We start from the raw sequence: 23,078 nt of genomic DNA, 5'->3' as shown, positions 1-23,078 counted from the left end.
GAACGATATCTTTCGAGACATGTTGGATAAGTTTGTTGTCATATATTTGGACGACATTTTGATTTATTCAAAATCTAAAGAGCAACATCTTCAGCAGGTGCGTCAAGTGCTTCAGCGTCTTGGAACATAAACTTTATGCTAAATTAGAAAAATGTTTCTTTTTTCGGTCGTCTATCGAATTCTTGGGACACATTATTTCTCCTGTGGGCATTGCTATGGACCCCAAAAAGGTTGAGGCGTTGTGTAGTTGGGAAGCTCCTCGTCGGGTTAAAGATGTGCAACGACTTTTAGGATTTGCCAACTATTATCGGACTTTCATTCCAGGTTTTGCGAAGATAATGGATCCCATAACCCAGCTTCTTTGTAAGAAGGTTCCATTTGTGTGGGGGCCTCCACAACAACAGGCTTTTGACACTTTGAAAAAGCATTTATAACTGAACCCATATTGAAGCATCCTGATCCGGATCGCCCATTTGTGGTCGAGACAGATGCTTCTAATGTCGCTATTGGAGCAGTGCTGTTACAAGCTTCGGAGGATGGCGCTCTTTTGTTTCCTTGCGCTTATTATTCTAGGAAGCTTACAGCTTCGAACGCAACTATACCATTTGGGAAAAAGAGTTGTTAGCTATTAAGGTTGCTTTTGAGACTTGGAGACATCATTTGGAGGAGCTCGACACAAGGTGGAGGTTCGGACAGATCATAGGAACCTGGAACATTTGACCACGGCTAGGAAATTGAATCAAAGGCAGATTCGTTGGTCGTTATTTTTGCCAGATTTAATTTCTCGGTTACTTACGTTCCAAGTGGTCAGAACCGGAGGGCGGATGCATTATCTCGAAACCGGAGTATACTTATGCCGAAGATCCTCTTCCTTTACGGACAGTGTTACCACCGGAATCTCTAGCCATACTGCAGGAACCGGTAGATTTACGGGCCCAACTACGAGAGGCGCAACGTTTGGATGTGTGGACGCAGCAGAGACGGGAGGACATTGGCCCAACTTCTCCATGGTCTTTTGAAGACGATCTGCTTCGATATCGGGGTTATTATATGTGCCTACCAGACCGTTGAGGGCTCTCATCATGACACAATGTCATGATAACCCAGCCGCTGGTCATTTTGGATTACACAAGACCTTGCATTTGGTCACTCGGACTTTTTGGTGGCCTCGAGTTCGTCATGATGTGTCTTCTTACGTTGCTTCTTGCGTTCAATGTAGGCAAGCGAAAGCAGCATCCGGTGCACCTCCTGGACTTTTGCAACCCTTGCCGACTCCAAGTAGACCATGGGGAGCGATCTCTATGGACTTTCTGACACATTTATCGTCTTCATCGGGGTTCACAACAGTGCTTGTGGTAGTGGATATGTTGACTAAAATGGCCCATTTCATTCCCTGTCGGAAATTACCATCGTCCCGCACTACGGCTCAGTTATTTTTGCAACATATCTTCCGTCTACATGGACTGCCTGATAGAGTGGTTTCTGATCGTGGGGTCCAGTTTACGGCAGAATTTTGGAAACAGTTAATGGCGGCTTTGCAAGTGAAAGTATGTTTAGCGTCAGCGCACCATCCGGAAACTGATGGCGGGACGGAGAAGGTGATTGGGATTCTTACTCAATATTTGAGATGTTTTGTTAATTTGCGACAAAACGATTGGGTGAAATACCTCCCGTTAGCAGAATTCGCGTTTAACAACTCGCAGCATACCTCCACCCGTGTCATGCCATTTTTTGCAAATATGGGTTATCATCCGCGTTTCTTCCCATTAACTATGATGGATTCCCCGGTTCCTGAGACCCGAGAGTTTTTGGAAGAACTACACGCAGTTCGCCGTCTACTGATACAACAATTGAACAAGGCAAAAGAAGATTATAAGCGGTTTGCAGATCGGTCCCGTCGAGATACACCTCCGTTAGTTGTGGGTGATAAAGTGTGGCTATCTACAAAACATCTGAAGGTCGATCGCCCTATTAGAAAACTTGATCATCGGTTTATTGGTCCGTTCCCGATTGAGGCAGTTATTAATCCCGTGGCATACCGCCTCACTTTGCCACGATCCATGCGTATTCACCCCGTCTTTCATCTATCTCTTTTGATTCCTGATTCTTCTGTTTGTCGATTACGTGATTCTGCTGAACCGGGTCCGTTATCATTGCCTTCTGAGGAGCCTGCTGTTGACGATACGGTGGTCGACGTCCCTTGATTCCCGTTGGCTCAAAGGTCGCTTCCAGTATTTGGTCAGGAGGAGGGTAGATGACTCGGAGGTTTGTTCCTGGACGGATGCGTCTACACTTCATGCTTCGGATCTGCTTCGAGACTTTCATGCACGCTTCCCTTCGAAACCGCATCCGGATCGCCAGACCCGGGGAAGGGCCCTGCGGTGAGGATAGTGTTGTGATTCCGGCATCTGCTACAGGTTTTTGAATGACAGCTCCAGCGAGGAGGACTTATATGAATCAGCAAGTTCTAACGATGAGGAGGAGATGAATGCATTTGATTTGCAAGATCGGCTTGAACCTTCAAACTCCTCCACCCTTCAATTAGGTGGTCAGCCGGGAACGGGTGATAATGAGGAACAAATGTTATCTTCAGGTGAAGAAGATGATAATTTGGATGATTGCTGGGTAGATGTCAGGACAAGACGTCTCCTGACAAGGAGGAACCAACGAGGATACAGTAGGAGAGCAGACCAGCAATTAGACTAATTAGTTACTCTATAAAGGGAGAGATATGACTTTGCACTTTGTCCGGAACAAAGTGTCTATTTGCAAGAGAGAACTGAAGAGCACAGTTTGGAGGATTTTGATCTGAAATATCTTGTTGGGATTTGGATTTAATTCGTTGGAACTTCTACTTATTGGAATTATTTTGTGAAGGATTTTGATCTGAAGAATCTTGTTGAGTCTTGGATTTAGTTCGTTGGAACTTTTACTTATTGGAGCTATCTGTGAAAATTCCTGTTTGCTGCCTTTCTTTACAAGGACTGTTGCTTTCAGCCTTATCTGTTTACTTTAAAAGGTGGGACATAACATTTTCCTGTTTGCTGCCTTTCTTTACAAGGACTGCTGCTTTCAGCCTTAACTGTTTATTTTAGAAGGTGGGACATAACAATGTGCCATGTGGCATTGTATATGCGATTTGTTGAGGGGTGTCGGGCCGCTTGAATCGTTTCGATCATTCTGTATGAGAGATTCTCACTCCTCAGATGTCTCTGCTCAACCTCCATACAGTTAGGTGGAGCCACTGAGGGTCCGGGTGCAGAATTGGACCCTGGCTGAGTGAGACCTTTTGAGTGGGAATCCTCCAAGGATCTTGTGTTGACAGATCCCTGAGGTCTGCGAACCATGACCTCCTGGGCCAGTATGGTGCCACCAACAGCCTGTCTGCTTTTTCATTCAACAGTTTTTGGATCACCCTGGGAATCACTGGGAGAGGGGGAAAGGCATACAGAAGTCTTGGGGGCCACCGACAACGAAGAGCGTTGATGTTCTCCGTTCCTTGGGCTGGGTACCTCGAGATGAACCCCGGAAGCTGTGAGTTCAGAGGAGAAGCAAACAGATCTATGACTGGTTGCCCAAATTTCTGTACTGCTTCTGAAACAAAGCCGGGTGCAGGCACCACTCTGATTGATCAACTGTGGCCCTGCTCAACCAGTCCGCTTGGGTGTTTGCCAAGCCAGAGATGTGTTCTGCTCTTAGGGAGACCAAGTTCTTTTCTGCCCAAAGGCACAGTCTCTCTGCTTCTCTCAATAGTTGTCTTGAGTGAGTACCCCCCTGCCTGTTTATGTGGGCTTTTGTCATTATGTTGTCGGTAAGTAGAAGGATGTTCTGTTCCTGAATATGAGGAAGGAAATTCCAAAGTGCCAGGTGAACCGCTCTGAGTTCCAGCCAGTTTATGCTGAGTGCTCATCCTTTTGCCGACCAACACCACTGAGCCGTGAGAGACTGGAAGTGAGCTCCCCATCCAAATAGGCTGGCATCCGTAGTGATAGTAAATCTGTGGGGTTCTTTGAAGGGGCAACCCTTGTTGATGGTCAGAACGGTCCACCAGTACAGAGATAGCAGAACTTTTGGTGGCACTATGACACAGGCCCTAGAGCTGCCTCTTCCTGTCCGTTGGTATGGTAGTAGGTACCATTGGAGGGTTCTGACATGGAACCGGGTCCAAGGGTTGATAGAAATACAAGATATCATTTCCCCCAATAAGATAGATAAAGTTGCTGTTGGAACACGCTTAAGGGTTCCAATTTCTTGAGCCAGCTTCCTAATACTGTTGTGCCTTTCTGGGGATAAGAAAACTTTTCCCTCAACTGTATTAATAATCGTGCCCAAATGAGTCAAGCTAGTTGATGGATATTGATGACTCTTTGCCCAGTTAATAGAGAACCCATGCTGTTGGAGTGTCATTAAGGTGATCTGGGTGTCTAATTTGGCCTGTTCATATGAAGATGATGATAACAAGATGTCATCTAAGTAACACTGCAGTCTAACAAGGGTTCCCCTGAGATGGTTGGCCAGAGCTGCCAGAACTTTTGTAAAGGTCCTTGGGGCAGATGAGCCTGAAGGGCAGGACATTGTATTCAAAATATTGATTATTATAACAAAATCTAAGAAATTTTCTATGTGAGGGTCTAATTGGAATGTGGAGATAGGCTTCCGTTAAATAATTGAAGGTTAGAAAGTCGCCCTTTCTTATGCTCAGAAGGATGGATTGCAGTGTACTCATTTTAAACCTCCTATAAACTAGGGAACGATTACGTTGTTTTAAATCTAAAATTGCCCTCCATTCCCCCAAACTCTTTGGGACTAGAAAAAGTAGCGAATAAAAGCCTTGAGAAATTTAGAGAAATCAGAAGCCAAATTTAAAAAAATGTCTATCATATCCTGTTGGAGGGGGATATTCCACTGAAGAGGCCCATTGTTTCTGGATGAGGTCCGAGAACATCTGCAGAACAGGTATGACTTCCTCTTCCATTATTGGTTGGGAGAAGATCATATCGTCTGACTCCCCTTGCAGTACAGATTGTTGAGCCAAGGGGGATGGAATATCAAGGTGGGCAGTAGTTTTTGCCTTGAACAACAGAGATCTGAAAAGTTGAGGGTGGAACAGACCCATAAAGGTTGGTTGGTCTGGCTTAATGCCTTCATCGTCTGACACGCTCCTTTTCAGGGGATCTGCCTGTGACAGGTTTTGGTCACTGTTGTGAATAGATCCTTCCTCAACATGTTCTATCTTGTCCTTTAGTTCCCCCTTATCCTGTACATTGTGTGAATGTGTATTTTCAATTATATAATACTCTTCTGAAGGAAGTACCTGCTGGTAATGAAGGTCCGTTCTGCATAGTGACTGGATCATTAATGCCTTCATCATCTGTTGTACCCCGGCTGTGATGCCCCATCTAATCACCATCTCCATCCAGGCCTTCATTTTGTCAGGAATATCCTCCGGGAGGAGGTCATCCTGGCATAGTCCCGCTGCTGTTGGGGTAAAAGTTGCCTCTGGGGCCTCTTTGGCAGGTAGCGATGCTGAAGGCCTGGGTTGAACCAGTCCACCTGAGGCCCTCCTGGATGTCATTGAGAGATCCAGGGATGGTGGCAAGGTGTCTGGAACTGGGACCAGCCTGGCTGGAGAAAGGACTGAAACTTCTGTTCAGCCTCCCTCATGCATTTTTTAATATGCTTATCTAGTGTCTCTTGGCATCCTTTTCTGTAGCCTTAGAGGTCTCCATAGGATGTTTTGATTTACTTTGTGATTGAGATGATGGCTTGGATTGCCCTCTGGGGTTACTTTTGCTTGCCATTGCAATTCCTGACCTAGAGCCCACGAGGCAATATATATAGATATTTGTATCTATGTATATATTTGTATCTATGTATGTATATATATATGTGTGTGTGTGTGTGTGTGTGTGTGTGTGTGTATTATTTATTTATTTATTTTATTTTTAGTTGTCAAGCAATTTTAAGATAATAAGTATAAGTGTATACATAGTTATGAATACATGAAATGGGTACATATAAGAAAAATAAAAGAAATAATAGGATAGGGACGGTAGGCACGTTGGTGCACTTATGCACGCCCCCTAGAGACCTCTTAGGAAAGGGGTGAGGTCAATAGTAGACAGTCTAAGGTTAAAGTTTTTGGGGTTTGGGGAAGAAACCACAGAGGCAGGTAGAGTATTTCAGACATTGACCACTCTGTTTCTGAAGTCGTATTTCCTGCAATCAAGTTTGGTGCAGTTTACTTTGAGTTTGTATCTATTGTGTGCTCTTGTATTGTTGTGGTTGAAGCTGAAGTATTCATTGACAGGTAGGACATTGCAGTGTATAATTTTATATACTATACTTAGATTGGACCGAAGGCGGTGTAGTTCTTGGTTTTTTAGATTTAGAATTTCAAGTCTGGTGGCATAAGGTATTCTGCAATGAGTAGAGGAGTGGAGAACTCTTCTTGTGAATATTTCTGGACTTTCTCAACTGTGTTAATATCAGATACGTAATGCGGGTTCCAGATTGATGAGGTGTATTCATGTATTGGTCTAGCAAATGTTTTGTATGCTCCAGTTAGTAGTGTGATATTACCAGAGAAAAAGCTATGTAGGATTAGGTTGACAACTCTTAATGCCTTTTTGGCTATGTAGTTACAGTGGGATCTAGCACTTAGATCATTTGAGATGAGTACTCCAAGGTCCTTGACAGAGTTTGGATCCTCAACAAGGTCTTGACTATTCAGCTTGTATTTTATTTTCTGATTTTTTTTTGCCAAAATATAAGACAGGGTATTTATTTGTTGAGATTTGAAGTTGTCAATTGTTTGACCATTCTGAGACATAGTCAAGGTCTTTTCGAAGGGTAGCAGTATTGTCTGTGGTATTGAACAGCTTTACATCATCAGCGAAAAGAAAGCAGTTGCTCTTAATATGATCACAGAGGTCATTTATGTAGAGTATGAAGAGAGTTGGTCCTAGAACACTGCCTTGGGGGACACCACTATTGACAGGTACAGAATTTGATAGGACACTCCCAATTTTGACCATTTGTTGTCTGTTTGACAGGAATGCTTCTATCCAGTTATGCAGTTGTCCAGAGATACCATAGGATTTTATTTTTAGGAGTAGTTTGTCGTGTACCACTGAATCGAAGGCTTTACAGAAGTCTATGTAGATTGCGTCTATTGTTTTGCCCTGATCGAGTTGTGTAGTCCATATGTTTCTGCAGTGTAAGAGTTGCAGGTTACAGGATAGTTTTTTTCTGAAACCAAATTGTTTATTAGAGAGTAGGTTGTTTGTCTCTAAGTGGAGGATAATGGATTGGTTAATAATGGATTCCATGACTTTACAGGTGACGCAGCATAAGGAGATTGGTCTGTAATTTTCAACTAGGCTGGGCTCTCCCTTTTTGAAGATGGGGATGACCATCATATATATGTATATGTATATGTATAGGTATAGGTATATGTATAGGTATAGGTATAGGTATAGGTATAGGTACAGGTACAGGTACAGGTACATGTATATGTATATGTGATATTATGGATCGTTGGCTAGTCCAGGGGCCTGCTCTAATCAGAGGCAGGGAACCCTCTTGATGTTATTTTAGGTGCCAAAATGTAGCAGCAACCGTCACCTCTTATTGTAAGCCGATGCGAAGCTAACTAGAAAAAAGCGAGGCGATCTAAGGAGAATTTCAGCTCTAAAGCTCCCTCCTTTAGGCGTTCTGATCGGGGAAGCAGGAAAAAAGCTTCGATCATTTAAACTGGCTGCTCATCTCTCCAAGCGGCATAGCAGGGTTTCGTGATGACAAGTGATTTACGATGTCAAGATGATGTGGTTTCTAATAGCTGCTGAAGCAGCTAAGGGCTCCCTGGGAAGCTGATGTGTATTCCGATGGCAGTCTTGCCAATTTGCCGTCGGAATAATGTTATTAGAAAGACACTTTTGAATTCTATTAGACTTATGATTTAGAAATGCCAAACAATTTCGAATTGTAATAGACTAATAATTTAGAATTGTCAATTAGAGTAATTCAAACCTGTTTAATTTGTCCTAGTCTGGCCAAGGAAGCAACCAAGCTGCCTACCTCATGAAGGCTGAGCTAAAACTGGGGATGCTAAGGAGGAGTACATGGAGGAGGAGGAGTGTCCTATCAATCAAGCCCAGCCTATCCAATCTAAGTCTAAGCACCTCCCACTGCTGGATGCTCAGAGCTGCTCATTGGAGACAAGAGGTACTGATCTTCAATATGATATTCTTTAAAATATTTGACTAATGTGTACTACTCCCACATCTGATTTTTTTTTCAAGACTAACCTATCCAACTCCATCATTTTTCTTAAAAGTCATCCTTGTTACTCTTTACCAATCATGTTTTAATTTCCCTGAATCTTTAAAATGCAATACTAGAATAGGATATAATATTCAAGATGAAATCTGAACCAAACAGAATAAAATAGAACAATTTCTTCTGATTTAGAAATTACTTATACAACATAGATATACTTATGTTGATGGACGACATTTCTTCATTTTGTAACTCATATTTATTTGCTGCTATCCTAAACTCTTAATAAGAGCCATATTGTTCTGCAGTTATTGCTTAGTGGGACTGTTGAGCACTTTGTATTTGTTATGGCATTGTATTAAGAAACAAGAATGGAGATTTTTTAACAAAACTGAAGGTCAGGCATTTGCTATGGGTTTTAGTTATATAACTTGCTAATTCATTTAGGTATGAAAATTTGAAATTTAGGGTAGAAAACAATTGTTTTTCAGATCTTAGCAGAGGGGCCAACATATTGGACTGATAAAAAAAAGAGGAGGAATGAGCCGTGGTGGTTAGAATGTACTGCAGGCTACTTCTGCTGACTGCTGGCTTCCTGCAATTTGGCAGTTCAAATCTCATCAGGCTCAAGGTTGACTCAGCCTTCCATACTTCTGAGGTTGGTAAAAGGAGGACCTATATAGTTGGGGGCAATATGCTGAGTTTGTAAACCACTTAGAGAGGGCTGTAAAGCATTGTGAAGTGGTATATAAGTCTGTGTTATTGCTGTCTAGGTAATAGAAAATATCAGGATGGATCAAGTTAAGGCCATAGAAAATTTGGTGGATCAAAAACACTGGACAATCACAAGCCACAATCAATGTAATGTACATTGTACTCTAAGCACCTTGCCCAAAGGGATAGAATAGGCAGAACCTGAAAAGATATCAAAACATCCACTGCAAGATCTTATGTTTTTAGAAGGAACTATATTGAAATCAAAATTTCTTTCTTTCACCACCATTATTTGCTTCTACAATCTAGGCATCTGCCACCAAGTTCTATGTAACAGAACTTCAATTTTTTGCTGTCCACCATTTTAGGCTGTCTTTGCTATTGAAATATATTAAAATCTATCTCAGACTTTTGAAAAAAGAGGGAATGTGGGATAGCACTCTTCAAATATCTTAAAGGAATTCATGAGAAGACTGCAATGAAATCTTTCTTCCCAAAGTGGATTAAGGAAAACATTTTAATTGGTTAATGGAAACCCATTACACAAATGAAATGTCACCTGGAAACATTGGAGAGGAAAGCAGAATGTTTCTAGAAGCAGCTTCACTTTTTTGCCAAAGTCTGGGCAATGTTGGTCCAGGAAATAATCAAATTAACAGATTAACAGAGTTGGAAGGTATCTTGTAGGTTGGGGGTCACCAACCTTTTGGACCTCAGGGATCACCAAATTCATAATTTTGAATCCCGGGGACCACTAATATGAATTTTGACTGACGGTGGCTTGCTGATGTTGGTGGGAGAGAGAGAGAGAGAGATCTAATCTAACCTCTCTCTCTCACACACACACACACACACACAAGCACACAGAGGCAGAGGTGGGATTCAAATTTCTTAACAACCGATTCTTGGGCATGGCTTAATTTGTGGGTGTGGTTTGGTGGTCATGTGACTGGCTGGGCATGGCTTGTATGTAAATATTATAAATATTTATGTAAATATTGAATTTTTTTATAAAAAAAAGAGCAACTTTTATCCAAAATCAGGCAAAGCAGGCAGGCAGATTGAATTGCTCACAGAATCACATATTCAGAGATCTATCTTTCTGCCATTGGCTACCAGAGTCTGTCACATAAAATTTGCTTGCAAGCAAACTCACAAAATTAACTCACAACACACCATGCATGTAAATATTATTATTTTTATTTAAAAAAGAGCAACTTTTACCCAAAATCAGGCAAAGCAGGCAGGCAGATTGAGTTGCTCACAGAATCACAGTTTCATTTAGAGATCTGTGTTTCTTCCATCAGCTATCTGAGTCTGCAACTGAATAATAGAACCTTCAGTCCTAAGGGAGGTTTAGCTTTCCTTAAAAGCAGAGCCGAAGATCTAAATATTAGCTAAAAAGCAAGAAATCCAATGGTTTCCTGCTTTCTAGCTAATCTAAATCTCCCGGCACAGCAGAAGCTAATGGTTGGGGCGGGGGAGGGGAATAGCAACTTAGTAGGCAAGTTTGCCAGATAAGGAGTGAGTGGGCAGGGAGGGTTCCCGCGGGCCATGTGGGCGGTGCAGCCTTGTGTTCCCACACAGCCTGGATTAAATTGCTTTGGGGGGGGTGCTCTAGGGGTGACATTTCTCTGCGGACCACCAAAATTTTATCCCACCGATTGGCAACCACTCTTGTAGGTCATCTGGTCCACACACCCCCACCCAAGCAGGATACCCTACACCATTTCTGACAAATGGTGGTCCAATCTCTTCTTGAAAGTCTCCAGTGACGAGGCTTCCACAACTTCCGAAGGCAAGCTGTTCCATTGGTTGATTGTTCTCAAATGTATCCTTATTTCTAGGTTGAATCTCTCCTTGATCAGTTTCCATCTATTATTCCTTGTCTGGCCTTCAGGTGCCTTGGAAATAGCTTGATCCCTTCCTCTTTGTGGAAGCCCCTCAAATATCAGAACACTGCTATCATGTCTCACCTAGTCCTTTTCTTTACTAGACTAGCTATGCTCAATTCCTGCAACCACTCTTTCTATGTTTTAGTCTCCAGTCCCCTAATCATCCTGGTTGCTCTTTTCTGCACTTTTTGGTAAGTTGGACTATTGTTTCTTTTTGCGTGAAGATCGATGCAAAGAATGAGTTAAGCAACTCTGTTTTCTCTCTGCTGCCTGTTATTTCTTTGCGTGGACCAACTGTTTCCTTGATTTTTTTCTTGTTATTTATATGTTGGAAGAAACTTTTTTTTGTTATCTTTGACTTTCGTTGCAAGTCTTTGTTCATTCTGAGTCTTTACTTTCCTGACATTGTCTTTGCAAATTCTGGCTATCTGCTGATATTCTGCCTTAGTTATGTGTCCTTCTTTCCACTTTTTGTACTTGTCCTTTTTGTCCTTCAATTTGTCAGAGAGATTTTTGTGCAGGCATGCTGGTTTCTTCTTGGATTTCTTGTTTGTGTTTTTTATCGGTATTGTGCTGGACTGGACTTTTATGATAATATTTTTCAGAGTTTCCCAAGCTTTCCCCCCCCAAGTTTTTGTTTTTATACGTATCAATGTATGAATGGTGTGATAGCTGGGTATCATACATTTCAATACAAATGAACATAATATTATTACTCATAGTTGTTACATTTCACATTCATTGTTTCATATTATTTACACATATCCTTACAACCACCCTTCCATTACTAAACTTTCCTCTTATTCTTTCATACTATATATCTTAATCTACTAAAATATATATACTATTATTCCCCTCTTATTTCTGTCTCTATTTTAACTTTCCCCCCATTATGCTATAATATGCAAAGATGTGTCCTTTCTGTTTCCCATCTTTTGCCTGTTCTATTATTTGTCCCTTATTGAGCTCTTCACATCTATTTATGTTGAAGTTTCCTCCTTCATTCTTTCCTTTTTCAATGTCTCAGTATACACTTCTAATACCAATCACAATCATTTAAACATTTAACATACATTCATTCATGTTTTTTCCAAGCCTCCAATCTGTGTTGTTCTATTGTTAATACATATGTTTACATTAATATTTATTCTTTCATTTTCTAATCATCCATTGTTTAGTTTTATCATTTCACTGCTAATCATATTTTATACATGTTTAATAATACCATCATTCAAGCTCTAAATTTCCAATTAATGCTGAGTTCTTATTCATAATTTTCCCATAATTCCCCTATTTCATTCTTGACATTTATTTATATTAAAATATTCATCCTAATGTCTATTAAATTATGTACAAAATAATTATCCAGCCTATTTACTTCTCATATTATTGAAATATATTCATTCAAGATTTTTTACCCTTTTCCCCCCTTATCCATCTTCTCTTTTTTGGGGTCTTGCCTCCCGTATTCTTCCCTTAAGTCTTTACCTCCATCTACTTCTAGTTCTACTTCTGAGTCTATATTCTGCCTATACAATCCAACCTTTTCTCTTCTCTACCCTTTCCCACTGTCTAGTTTTAAGACTGTCTGTGCGAACCCTTATCTCCCCCCTCCACAATATCTTCCTGTTCCTCCCACTTCCACTTTGGATCTTTTAAAGTATTTTCATCCTGTATTAATTCCTTAATCATTGTTACTTTTAATATCTCCTTGTTGTCTTCTTTTTGCTGATTTCTCAACTCTGCTTTCCTCTCCATTTCTTCTGCTGGCTTTATTTTTTCCTCGTTGTCCTGGACTTTACTCATTGTCCCTTACATAATATTTTCAGTTTTCGGTCTATACGATCAAATATTTCCACCATCTCCTTGTATTGTTCCTGTATAAGGTTTTTAATACTTTGAAACATTAGCTCCATTCTGTTTGAATCTCCACTCATTTTCGCTTTGCATTACATCTTTGTTTAATAATCTCCTTTTTAGTCAATTATCCAAAAATTATTGATTCAAAAACAAAGGTTTCAGGTCACAGTTTTAATGTCTCATCAATAATCAGTCTAATCAATTTAAATATATCAGGGGGTTATCCACACCTCCTCTAGTCACTTTTATATATTCAATAATATTCAGGGTTCTCTTAGGTAAAGTTTTTGTTTAAGATAACAAATAATAGATAACAGATAATCAGAGTTGGAAGGAACCTTGTAGATCATTTAGTCCAACCCCACTGCCCAAGTGGGAGACACTACACCATTTCAGACAAATGGCAGTCCAATCTCATCTTGAAAGTCTCAAGTGATGATGCTCCCACAACTTCTGAAGGCAAGCTGTTCCATTGGTTGATTGTTCTCTCAGTCAGAAAGTTTCTCCTTATTTCCAGGTTAAATCTCTCCTTGTTCAGTTTCCATCCATTATTCCTTGTCTGGCCTACAGGTGCTTTAGAAAATAGCTTGACCCCTTCCTCCCTGTGGCAGCCCCTCAAATATTGGAACACTGCTAGCATGTCTCCCCTGGTCCTTCTCTTCACTAGACTAGCCAAGTCCAGTTCCTGTAACTGTTCTTCATATGTTTTAACCTCCAGTCCCCTAATCATCCTGGTTGCTCTTCTCTGTACTTTTTCTAGAGTCTCAACATCTTTTTTATAATGTGGTGACCAAAACTGGATGCAGTACTCTAGGTATGATCTTACTAAGGCTTTATAGAGTGGTATTAGTACTTCACTTGATCTCGATTGTATCCTTCTGTTAATACAACTTAGGATTGCATTAGCTTTTTGGCGGCTGCTGCACACTGCTGGCTCATATTTAGCTGGTTGTCCAAGATCCCTCTCACAATTACTGCTATTGAGCCTGGTTTCACCCAGTCTATATGTGTACTTTTGGTTTTTCTTGCTTAAATGTAGGAGTTTACTTTTCTCTATATTGAATTTCATTTTGTTAAATAGGACTCAGTGTTCAAGTTTGTCAATATTCATCTGGATCTTGAGCCTATCTTCTAGGGTGTTAGTTAATCCTGACAGCTTAGTAGCATCTGCAGATTTGTTAAGTTCCCCTTCTATTCCCTCATCTAAGTCATTTATGAAGATATTGAAGAGGACTGGGCCTTTGACAGAACCTTGTGGCACCCCACTGCCTACTTCCCTCCATGTAGACTTAGACCCATTAAGGACTACTCGTTGAGTACAGTTTGTCAGCCAGTTGCAAGTCCATCTAGTGGTGATGCTATCTATCCTACTTTTTTCTAGCTTACCAAGAAGTAGATTGTGGTCTATTTTGTTGAATGCCTTGCTGAAGTCTAAGTATATCATGTCCACAGTATTTCACTGGTCTACTAATTTAGTCACTATGTTAAAGAATGAAATAAAATTGGTTTGGCATGATCTCTTTTTAACAAACCTGTGCTTACTGCTAGTTATTACTTTGCTTGTTGGAGATTCAAGTCTCCAATGGTCTTAGAGTAGATACATGTGATTCTGTAGATATTTTCAATCCTTGAAATAGTTATTCACAAGTTGTATAATTCTCCTTCCATCAGCAGATGGTGCTCTCTGCTTCAATCTGTTTCAGCCTTTCTGTTTTGTTGTTGACAAGTCCAATTTGATTATTTTCAATTATAAATTGTAAAACCAGTAAATAAACTGTATTAATTAAAAAAGAAGTTTGGGACCATAATTCCAACATTTAATATGCCTTCTCCATACTACGTCTTTTTGCTTTGAGAGTTTAATTTTCTTTTTTTTTTAAACAAAATTCCTTTTCTTAAATTCTCCAGTATTTTTTCAAAGTGCTTGTACATTGCTATGACAAGTAGTTCTAAAGATATACCCCCCTTAGATTTCTTGGGGCCAGATTTTAGCAAAAAGTATTCTCTCACCCAGTTTGCACACCATTCCATGTCTCTTTGCTTCTGCACTGTCTTAGGTGTTCAGACTGTCCCCAGCTTCATGGCAGCCATTTGGGTTGCTGCTGCATCTTGTCTTCAGATGAGGGGGTGTTCCAAGTCAGGGAGGAGAGATGCGGTTCTCCTCGACCTGCCAGGCAGTCCCGCTTTACTTCACCACCCTTCCAGGGTGGCTATGGTTTCAATTGGAGCCCTCTGAGGGAGTGAGCTCGAAGCGGGGCCATGGAGCTCACGGTCCTCACTTCCAATGGTGCCAGAAGTACAGCCGGAAGTCAGTTTCCCAAGCTTCTTGAGTTGTTTTTCCCCGTTAAGGATTTTCATTCAAGGAATCTGTCTTAAGTTTTCTCTGAGCTTGTTAAAATGAGTTCTTTTAAAGTCTAGGACTCTGGTATCATTATGTTCTATTGCAGGGATCGCCAATCTTTTGGACCTTAGGGACCAACAAACTCATAATTTCAATTCCCATGGGACACTAATATGAATTTTGATTGACAGTGGCTTGCTGACGTTGGTGGAAAAGTCGGTCCATATTCCAGAGCTGCAGTAGTCACAGGACTGGCCTATGCACCAGTCTGCCATGGATGAGCTGTTCTGGGATGACCAAAGGGCCAGTCTTGTGACTACTGCAGCTCTGGAATATGGGACCAGCCCATGGTGGGGTTGGAAATTTCTGCCATAGGGGCTGGCACCTGTAATGTGCAAATTTGTGGGTGGTGCAACATGCAAAAAGCAGTGCAGCCCTCACTGGCTAGGACAAGGTAATGGTGCTGTTGCAGCAAGAGGGGGCTGGCAGCACAGGCAGGCTGAAATGGCGATGGAGATGGCTGGAAGGTGCAGGAGTGCCGTGCTACTTGCATTTGCACGGCACTTCCGCACCCTCCAGCTTGCCTCTCCTGGCCTGGGCTCTTCCTCGATGGCTGCAGGCTGTAGGGATGGCCCGGGGAAGGAAAAGTACTGGTTGGTGGTGGTGGGAGGGGGCAAAGTGGGCAAGTCTGCACTCACCATCCAATTCAGAGGTCTGGAATGGGGCATCATCATTGTTGTGAGTTTTCTCATCCCTCTTGGGGCTCTGCCCTGCTAAGGGTGGGGCACAGCGCAATGGCCAAGCGCCCAGAGCCCCTTCCTCTTCCTCCGACCTGGGCTCATTGCTGGTGGGTTGGGGGCCTCCTCAGGAGATGCCCTTGCCCTGTGGGGAGAGCCCAGCAATCGCACGCTCTGGGGAGAGACTTTGAGGCCTGGAGGGAGGGACCCTTCACTGCTTGGAAGTGGCAGGAGAAACCTGGAGCTTAGCCTTGGGAAGTCCTCTTGTGTGCAGGCCGAAGGGGGAGTTATTAGGAGTCTGTCTTCCTTGGTACTCTTTTGGTCTCAGCATCCGACCTTTGCTGCCAGCTTGTTGCGGGACCAATGGGAACTCCAGCTTGGGTTGAGCTGAGTGCCTTGGAAGCCCCATAGTGTGCCTCATCACTGTTTGTGCAGGAGAGAGCTCAAGCTTTTCTGGGCTCAACACCCCCCTGTGCCTGTGCCTTCCCTGATCTCTGCTCTTTTGCCCAGTGAGAGCAGATGGGGGGGGGGGGTCAAGCCCAGAAAAGCTCGAGCTTTCACTTGCACAAACAGCGATGAGGCAAACTATGGGGCTTCCAAAGCGCTCAGCTCAAGCCAAGCCGGAGTTGCTGTCGGTCCTGCAACAAGCTGGCAGCGAAGGACAGATGCCTGGACTAAAAGAGCTCAAAGGAAGATGGGCTCCTAATAACCCCCCCCTTCGGCCTCCACACAAGAGGACTCCCAGAGTCTAAGTGCCAGGTTTCTCCTGCCACTTCCAAGCAGAGAAGGGTTCCTCCCTCTAGGCCTCGAAGCCTTTCCCTGGAGCGTGCGTGTGGCTCTCTCCATGGGGCAAGGCATCTCCTGAGGAGGCCCCCACCCACCAGCAGTGAGCCCAGGTTGGAGGAAGAGGAAGGGTTCCGAGCACCTGGCCATTGCACTGTGCCCCACCCTTAACAGAGCAGATTGCTGAGTGGGATGAGAAAACTGATAACAATGATGCTGCCCCATTCCGGACCTCTGAACTGGATGGTGAGCACAGACTTGCCCACTCCACCCCCTCCAACCACCATCAGCCAGGACTTTTCCTGCCACGGGCCATCCCTATAGCCCGCTGCCATCGAGGAACAGCCCAGGCCAGGTGAGGTGAGTTGAAAGGTGCGGGAGCGCTGCACAAATGCAAATAGCACGGCACTCCTGCACCTGCCGGCAATCTCCATAGCAGCTTCAGCACACCTGTGCTGCTAGCCCCTTCTTGCTGCAACAGCCTCATTACCTCATTCTGGCTGGCGAGGGCTGCGCTGCTTTTTACAGATTTGCACTCAGCTGAAGGGTGGGGGCAGGGGTGGGATTCTACAGGTTCGCACCTATTCGCTAGAACCAATTGTTAACATTCTAAGCAGTTTGGAGAACCAGTTGTTAGAAGAAATTACTGGCCTAATCCTGTAAGGAAGGCAGGAAGGAAACATTCTGGTATTGTTTACAGAAATTGCCTCTCCTTTAACTCTTATTACATTCTTGGCAGGACTAGACTTCCCGTCTCTGGAACTTCTCTGGGGTTTTTTAAATCTCCTTTGCTGGAACATTGCTTGTGTGGAGTGACCATTCAAAGTTACAATGGCACTGAAAAAAGTGACTTATGACCGTTTTTCACACTTGACTGTTGCAGCATCCCCACAGTCATGAGAGGCCAGGCAAGGAGATGCATGCCTCAATGTGAGTGATGTTGAGTTGATCACGCCCAGCCAGTCACATGACCACCAAGCCATGCCCACCAACTAAGCCATGCCCACAGAACTAGTTGTTAAAAAATTTGAACCCCACCCCTGGGTGGGTGGGCCATGTGGGCGGCACAGCCTTGTTTTCCGCGCAGCCTGGATTAATTGCTTTGGGGGGACTGAAAAATTTTCTTGTGGACCGCAGCCCACTGGGTGGTGATCACTGTTCTATTGCTTGTGTTTGTGTTATGTTGAATTCTAGTAGGACATGGTGACTCTTACCCAAGGTTCCTGCGGTTTCAACTCCCTCTATCAATTCTTTTCTGTTGGTAAGAATTCAGTCCAGAATGGCTATTCTTTTAGTTCTCTCCTCTACCTTTTGGACATCAAAGTTGTCAGCTAGGTAGGCTAGGAATCTATCTGATTTCTAAAATAGGCTATCCCTCTAGTTCCTTCCTCTATCTTTTGGACAATCATTCTTTCCAATGTTCCAAAAATAGCTGAAGAATGGTAGGATTTTTTATGCAAAAATCACAACTATATCATCAATATTATATTGCAATTTATCTAACCTGGAAGTGACGGATTAGCAAAACCATGGAATAATAAAATAATTTAAAATATAAATACTAATGCTCTCCAAAGCATTCAGAATAAATCCTTCATGAAGCATGTTAATACTCCTCAATGCATGATAATTGCACCCACCAAAGGTTTTTCAAAGCTCTCCTCACCCATCTATGTCATTAGACTTTGCTGGTGGCCCCAGATGTGTGGTCTGTGCACGCACATATATATATATACAATAGCTGCCTTGAACAGCTGCTTTAGCATTTCAAGAACTCACTCCAGTTGTGCTTGTGAAGCATTGCTATTCTCTATGCACAGCCCTTTCACTGGTTCACAGGAAGAGCAGTATTTGAATATGTAAAATGATGTACTGTAATAAAACATGCAGGAACCTAGAGCTACCTGACCACAAGCTGTCTAAGGTAGCTTTTCCCCTTGCTTTCACTGTTGTAAGCCCCTACTAGAAAAGACTCAATGTGAGCTAAACCTTTACCTTATTACGCAGATATCCAAAATCCAGGGAGCAGGATGTGGCACTATTCCGCTGTTTTACTACATAACAAAGGTATGTTTCATGACGGCCTTTAGCCCATCTCATGTTCTTGAAATGGTAGACAAATTTCTTTTGCTTCATTAGAAGACTGCAGGGAGGCAGGAACATTAAGAAAATTAACAGGATATATTTATAAACTAAGGACAATATGGGGAGCCACAGGACAAATCAAGAACTTGACCAAAGATGAGATTAAAACTGAGGTACTCAGAAGCAGATAGTCAACTAAAGTGTTATCATTTTGTGTTAGGCAAAAGAATATACCATATATATTCAAGCATATAACATACAAAAAAGTCAAAAGAAAATCAATGGATATAGTTAATTTAATATATACTAGCATGACAAGATCAACATGTTCCCCTGTAAGTTTTGGAAGTTTTTTCTTTTTCTTTTTTTAAACAAGTTTTTTTTTATTTCAATCTACACCTACACAACAATACATAAACAGTGTGGCATCAATATATCATACATTTTAGTATAAGCAAAGTTAATAATACCAATCATGTTTCTAAATACACATATTCACATTAAGTCATTGCTTATTTTCAATCTTTCAACCTTCATTGCTTATTTTCAACCTTTCAATACTCTCTTCTAATGCCAACCACCATATCATTTAAACATACCTAGTAATTTCATTATTCAATTTCCTCTCCAATTTTTATTTTTTTAAACAAAAAATTCTCATTTGGCAAGCAGTGTGGTTCCAGGTTTCACATCTCAATACAAACATGACCATAGTTACCTATTCATTTTATTTATCCAATTTCATATCACATTATCCTTATAAATATTAAGTATTAAACTTATCCAATTCCAATTCATGTTATAGCTTGTTTCATTTTTCTTAGGATATTCTCATATCTTATTTTACAATATTATCTAAAATTCTTATCTCATTTCTATGTTCATTTCCCATATTACCTTTTTCTGTCACATTTGCAATTTTATCAGTCCTTATTCTATCTTCAACCCCACCCCTGGGTTAATATCCTTTGGTTAATAATTCGAACTAACTATCTTCATTCTACCTTAATACCAATCTCCCTATTTACTATATATCACACATACATATATTTTTTGTCAGATTCCGCATTACATTTTCTCAATCACCTTATAAATCATCTATACATTACAAGAATATTAATCTAATCAATCAATTATAGCAACTGATATTAATCTTTCCATAATGATTCTCATTTCATTTCTTTTTTTCTTTTTCTCATACATCACTAATCATCGATAAATATATAATATTCTTATTATAAATTCCCATTTCCATATTTATTTCATTAAGTTCCATGTCTAATGTAGCGATAATCCTTTAATAAAAAGAAGAGAAAAAAGAGGGCTAAAGAAAAAAACCATATCAGTTACATTCTTATCTATTTTCAATACTTATATATCACAACATATTACCTTGCGGAATCTCCTTCCCTATCCTTTTTTTTTCACCCATTATCTCTCACTCTCCTAGCAATGTAATTCCTTTTCATCCTTGTTTGCTTCCTGTTTCTCTTTATTTTCTGGTCCTTTCTCTTAATTCCCTTTCCCCCCATTCTTATTCCCCTCCATTTCTCATTCCAATTATTAAATCTCTCCCTCTTTCGATTTTTCTTTTTACTTCCCTTTTCTGCTTTTTCCCTCTCCTTTTTTAAATTTTCTGAACCATTCTTCCTTTTGTTGTTCCCTTTGTTCTTCAAAGCTGGTGTCTTCTTTATTAAACTCCTCCCCCTCTGGTTTTTTTTGTTCCTCTACAAGATGAGTCACCATTTCTAATTTCTGTAATTCATTGTTGCACATTTCAAGTTTAATTTTCATCATTTCCTTTCTATCTTGCAAGTCCAATCTTATTTCAACAAATAATTCCTCCATTATGCCTGCTCCTTTTTTTCTTTTCTTTCCTCTTCCTTAATAAATGTAAAATGTAAATAAATCCCAAAGTCCAGTATATTATTTCAGCTAGTGTCTTTTAAATTTATTTTCAACAATCAATGTCCTGAGGTCTTTGTTTCCAGGTCTTCTAGTTGGCCCTTTCCTAGCTGTTTCCCACAATCGCTGGGTGGTTCTATAACAATGTTTTCAAATATCTTCCCCTTTGTAATATTCTAAAGTTACTTTTGTTAAGCCTGGATTCCCCAACGGGTGTTAAGGAAAACAAACTAAACAGAACGTGCAGCGAAGTCAGATAGGAAGACAGGTAAATGTGTGAGATAAGTTTTTCTAGTTAACACGCAGTAAAAATACAGATACGCTTGTGCTATCAAAAATATAGTTTATTCCATTTAAGAATTATAGCACAGTCAAATAAACAGTCCAGTAGTCATATATCATATCAGTCAAGTCTTGTCAGGGATACTCTATTTGCAAAGTCCGTGTTGAATAGCCAATGTCAGTTCACTTACAATAAATCTGTCCAATCTCTCTTTATCTTCTTCTCTCCATTGAGAAATATCAACACACTTCTTCACTCCCGTTTCAGCAAGAATGCAGTCATCAATCATCCAGTAATTAGGGATCAGTAAGTCAGAGAGAGAGAGAGAGCTGCATTTGCCTCGCTTCATATATAGTGCTTTTACAACCACACCCTTAATTACTTTCTTACTGTTAAAGTTACAGACACTTTAACTAAACAAACCATGATTCATCATTTTATTATCTTTACCCAAAACAGTTAGGGTAAAACAATGTTATCCCTAACATTCTCCCCTTTTGGGTAATAATAATAATATTACAATAATATAACCATTTACATCTTTAAATCATAGTTTTTACAACTCTCTTTAAATTTTACAACTCCTTGAGCTTTTGTAAACTGGTCTGCAATATTTTCTTCCGTCATGCAGTACTCAAGTTTAATTAGACCATTTTTCACAGATTCTCTAACATTTAAGTATCTTAAATCAGTATGCTTTGATCTAGTCTTTACAGCAATATTAGCTAACTGTATAGCTGCCTGTTTGTCCTCGTACACAATAATAGAATCTTTAACAGTTATACCCATGTCTAATAATAACTGTTTGTACAGAATTAAGTCAGTACATAGTAATGACAGACATGAAAATTCTGCTTCCATCGTTGACAAGCTAATATGCTGTTGTCTGATTGACCTCCACCCTATTAATGTCTTACCAAATAATATAGTCATCCCAGATGTTGATTTTCTAGTGTTTATGTCAGTTGCAAAACTTGCATCTGCATAGGCACTAAGATTCAAATCACCTTTTGGCTCTAGATACAATGCATGGTGCATTGTTCCTTTAAGATATCTTAAAATTCTCTTTAATGCTTGCCAATGACATTGATGTGGATCATTATTAAATCGTGCCAGCTGATTAATACTATAAGCTATATCTGGCCTTGACCAATTGCTTATATATGATAAGCTACCAATCAAAGATTGATATATGGTCTTATCAAATTTGGGACTTTGAGCATCCATTTTGCAAATTTCCTGACTCATTGGAGTCTTTGCAGGCTTACAAAGTTCCATTTTATACAATTTAATTAATTGGCAAATTTTATCCTCTTGAGATATCTTAAATCCTTTTGTGGTTTTATTAATTGTCAATCCTAGATACTTTTTAATTTCACCTAAATGTTTTAATTTTATCCTTTTGGCTAATAATGAAATAATCTCAGTAGCTTCATTATTGGTCTTAGTAATCAAAGCAATATCATCTGTAAATAATAACAATAATGACACCGTTCCATTATTTTCTCTTTTAAACATACATGGATCTGCTAAACCAGATTTAAACCCTATATTGTTTAATTCTTTCACAATATATTGGTTCCATTCATAGCCAGATTGTTTCAATCCATATAAACTCTTCTTGAGTTTCCAACAATCATTGCTATTAACTTTATTATCATTTATACCAATTGGTTTTTTCAAATATATTGTATGCTGCAATGGTGCATGCAGATATGCAGTTTCTACGTCTAAATGGTTAACAATATAATTCTTCTTAGCTGCCCACACTAAAGCTGCTCTTAAAGTTGTAGCCTTAAGATTTGGTGCAAATACCTCATCATAATCATATACATTTTGATTAAATCCTTGTGCTACTAACCTAGCCTTATAAGTTACTTTCCCATTATTTCCAGTCTTTACTTTAAATATCCATTTGCACCCAATGGATTTTTCTCCTGGAGGTAATTTGGTTTCTTCATAAACCTTCATTTCCTTTAATGAATTTAACTCTTTTTCCATTGCTTTTTGCCAATTCACCTGATCCTTAGCAGGATACATCTTAAGTTCATCTATGCTAGTAGGAACTTTATTTACTTGGCAAACAATACTTGCCTGATATCTATCAGGTGGTCTGGATATACGCGTTGTGCGTCTAGGTATAACAGGACTTACAGGTGGACTTTCCTTTATTTCCTGTTCTTGACTATCTATCT

The 23,078-nt window shown here is 40.5% G+C and overlaps 1 protein-coding gene across 1 annotated transcript in view; it reads right to left on the bottom strand.

Annotated features, from left to right (window-relative positions):
- The window catches only part of AICDA (activation induced cytidine deaminase), a 95,924-nt gene that overhangs the window by 33,594 nt on the left and 39,252 nt on the right, over positions 1 to 23,078 (bottom strand). The window contains exon 2 of the mRNA XM_026687378.2: positions 18,606 to 18,753. Coding sequence (XP_026543163.2) covers positions 18,606 to 18,753 — 148 coding nt within the window. The remainder of the gene's footprint in view (positions 1 to 18,605; positions 18,754 to 23,078) is intronic.

Source organism: Notechis scutatus, chromosome 2 (assembly GCF_049901735.1).
Source record: "Notechis scutatus isolate UNSWTSFEM ecotype Mainland chromosome 2, rNotScu1.2, whole genome shotgun sequence".
NCBI classification, from domain to species: domain Eukaryota; kingdom Metazoa; phylum Chordata; class Lepidosauria; order Squamata; family Elapidae; genus Notechis; species Notechis scutatus.
The sequence above is the reverse complement of the archived record's forward strand: the minus strand, read 5'-3'. Positions and strand labels throughout refer to the sequence as shown.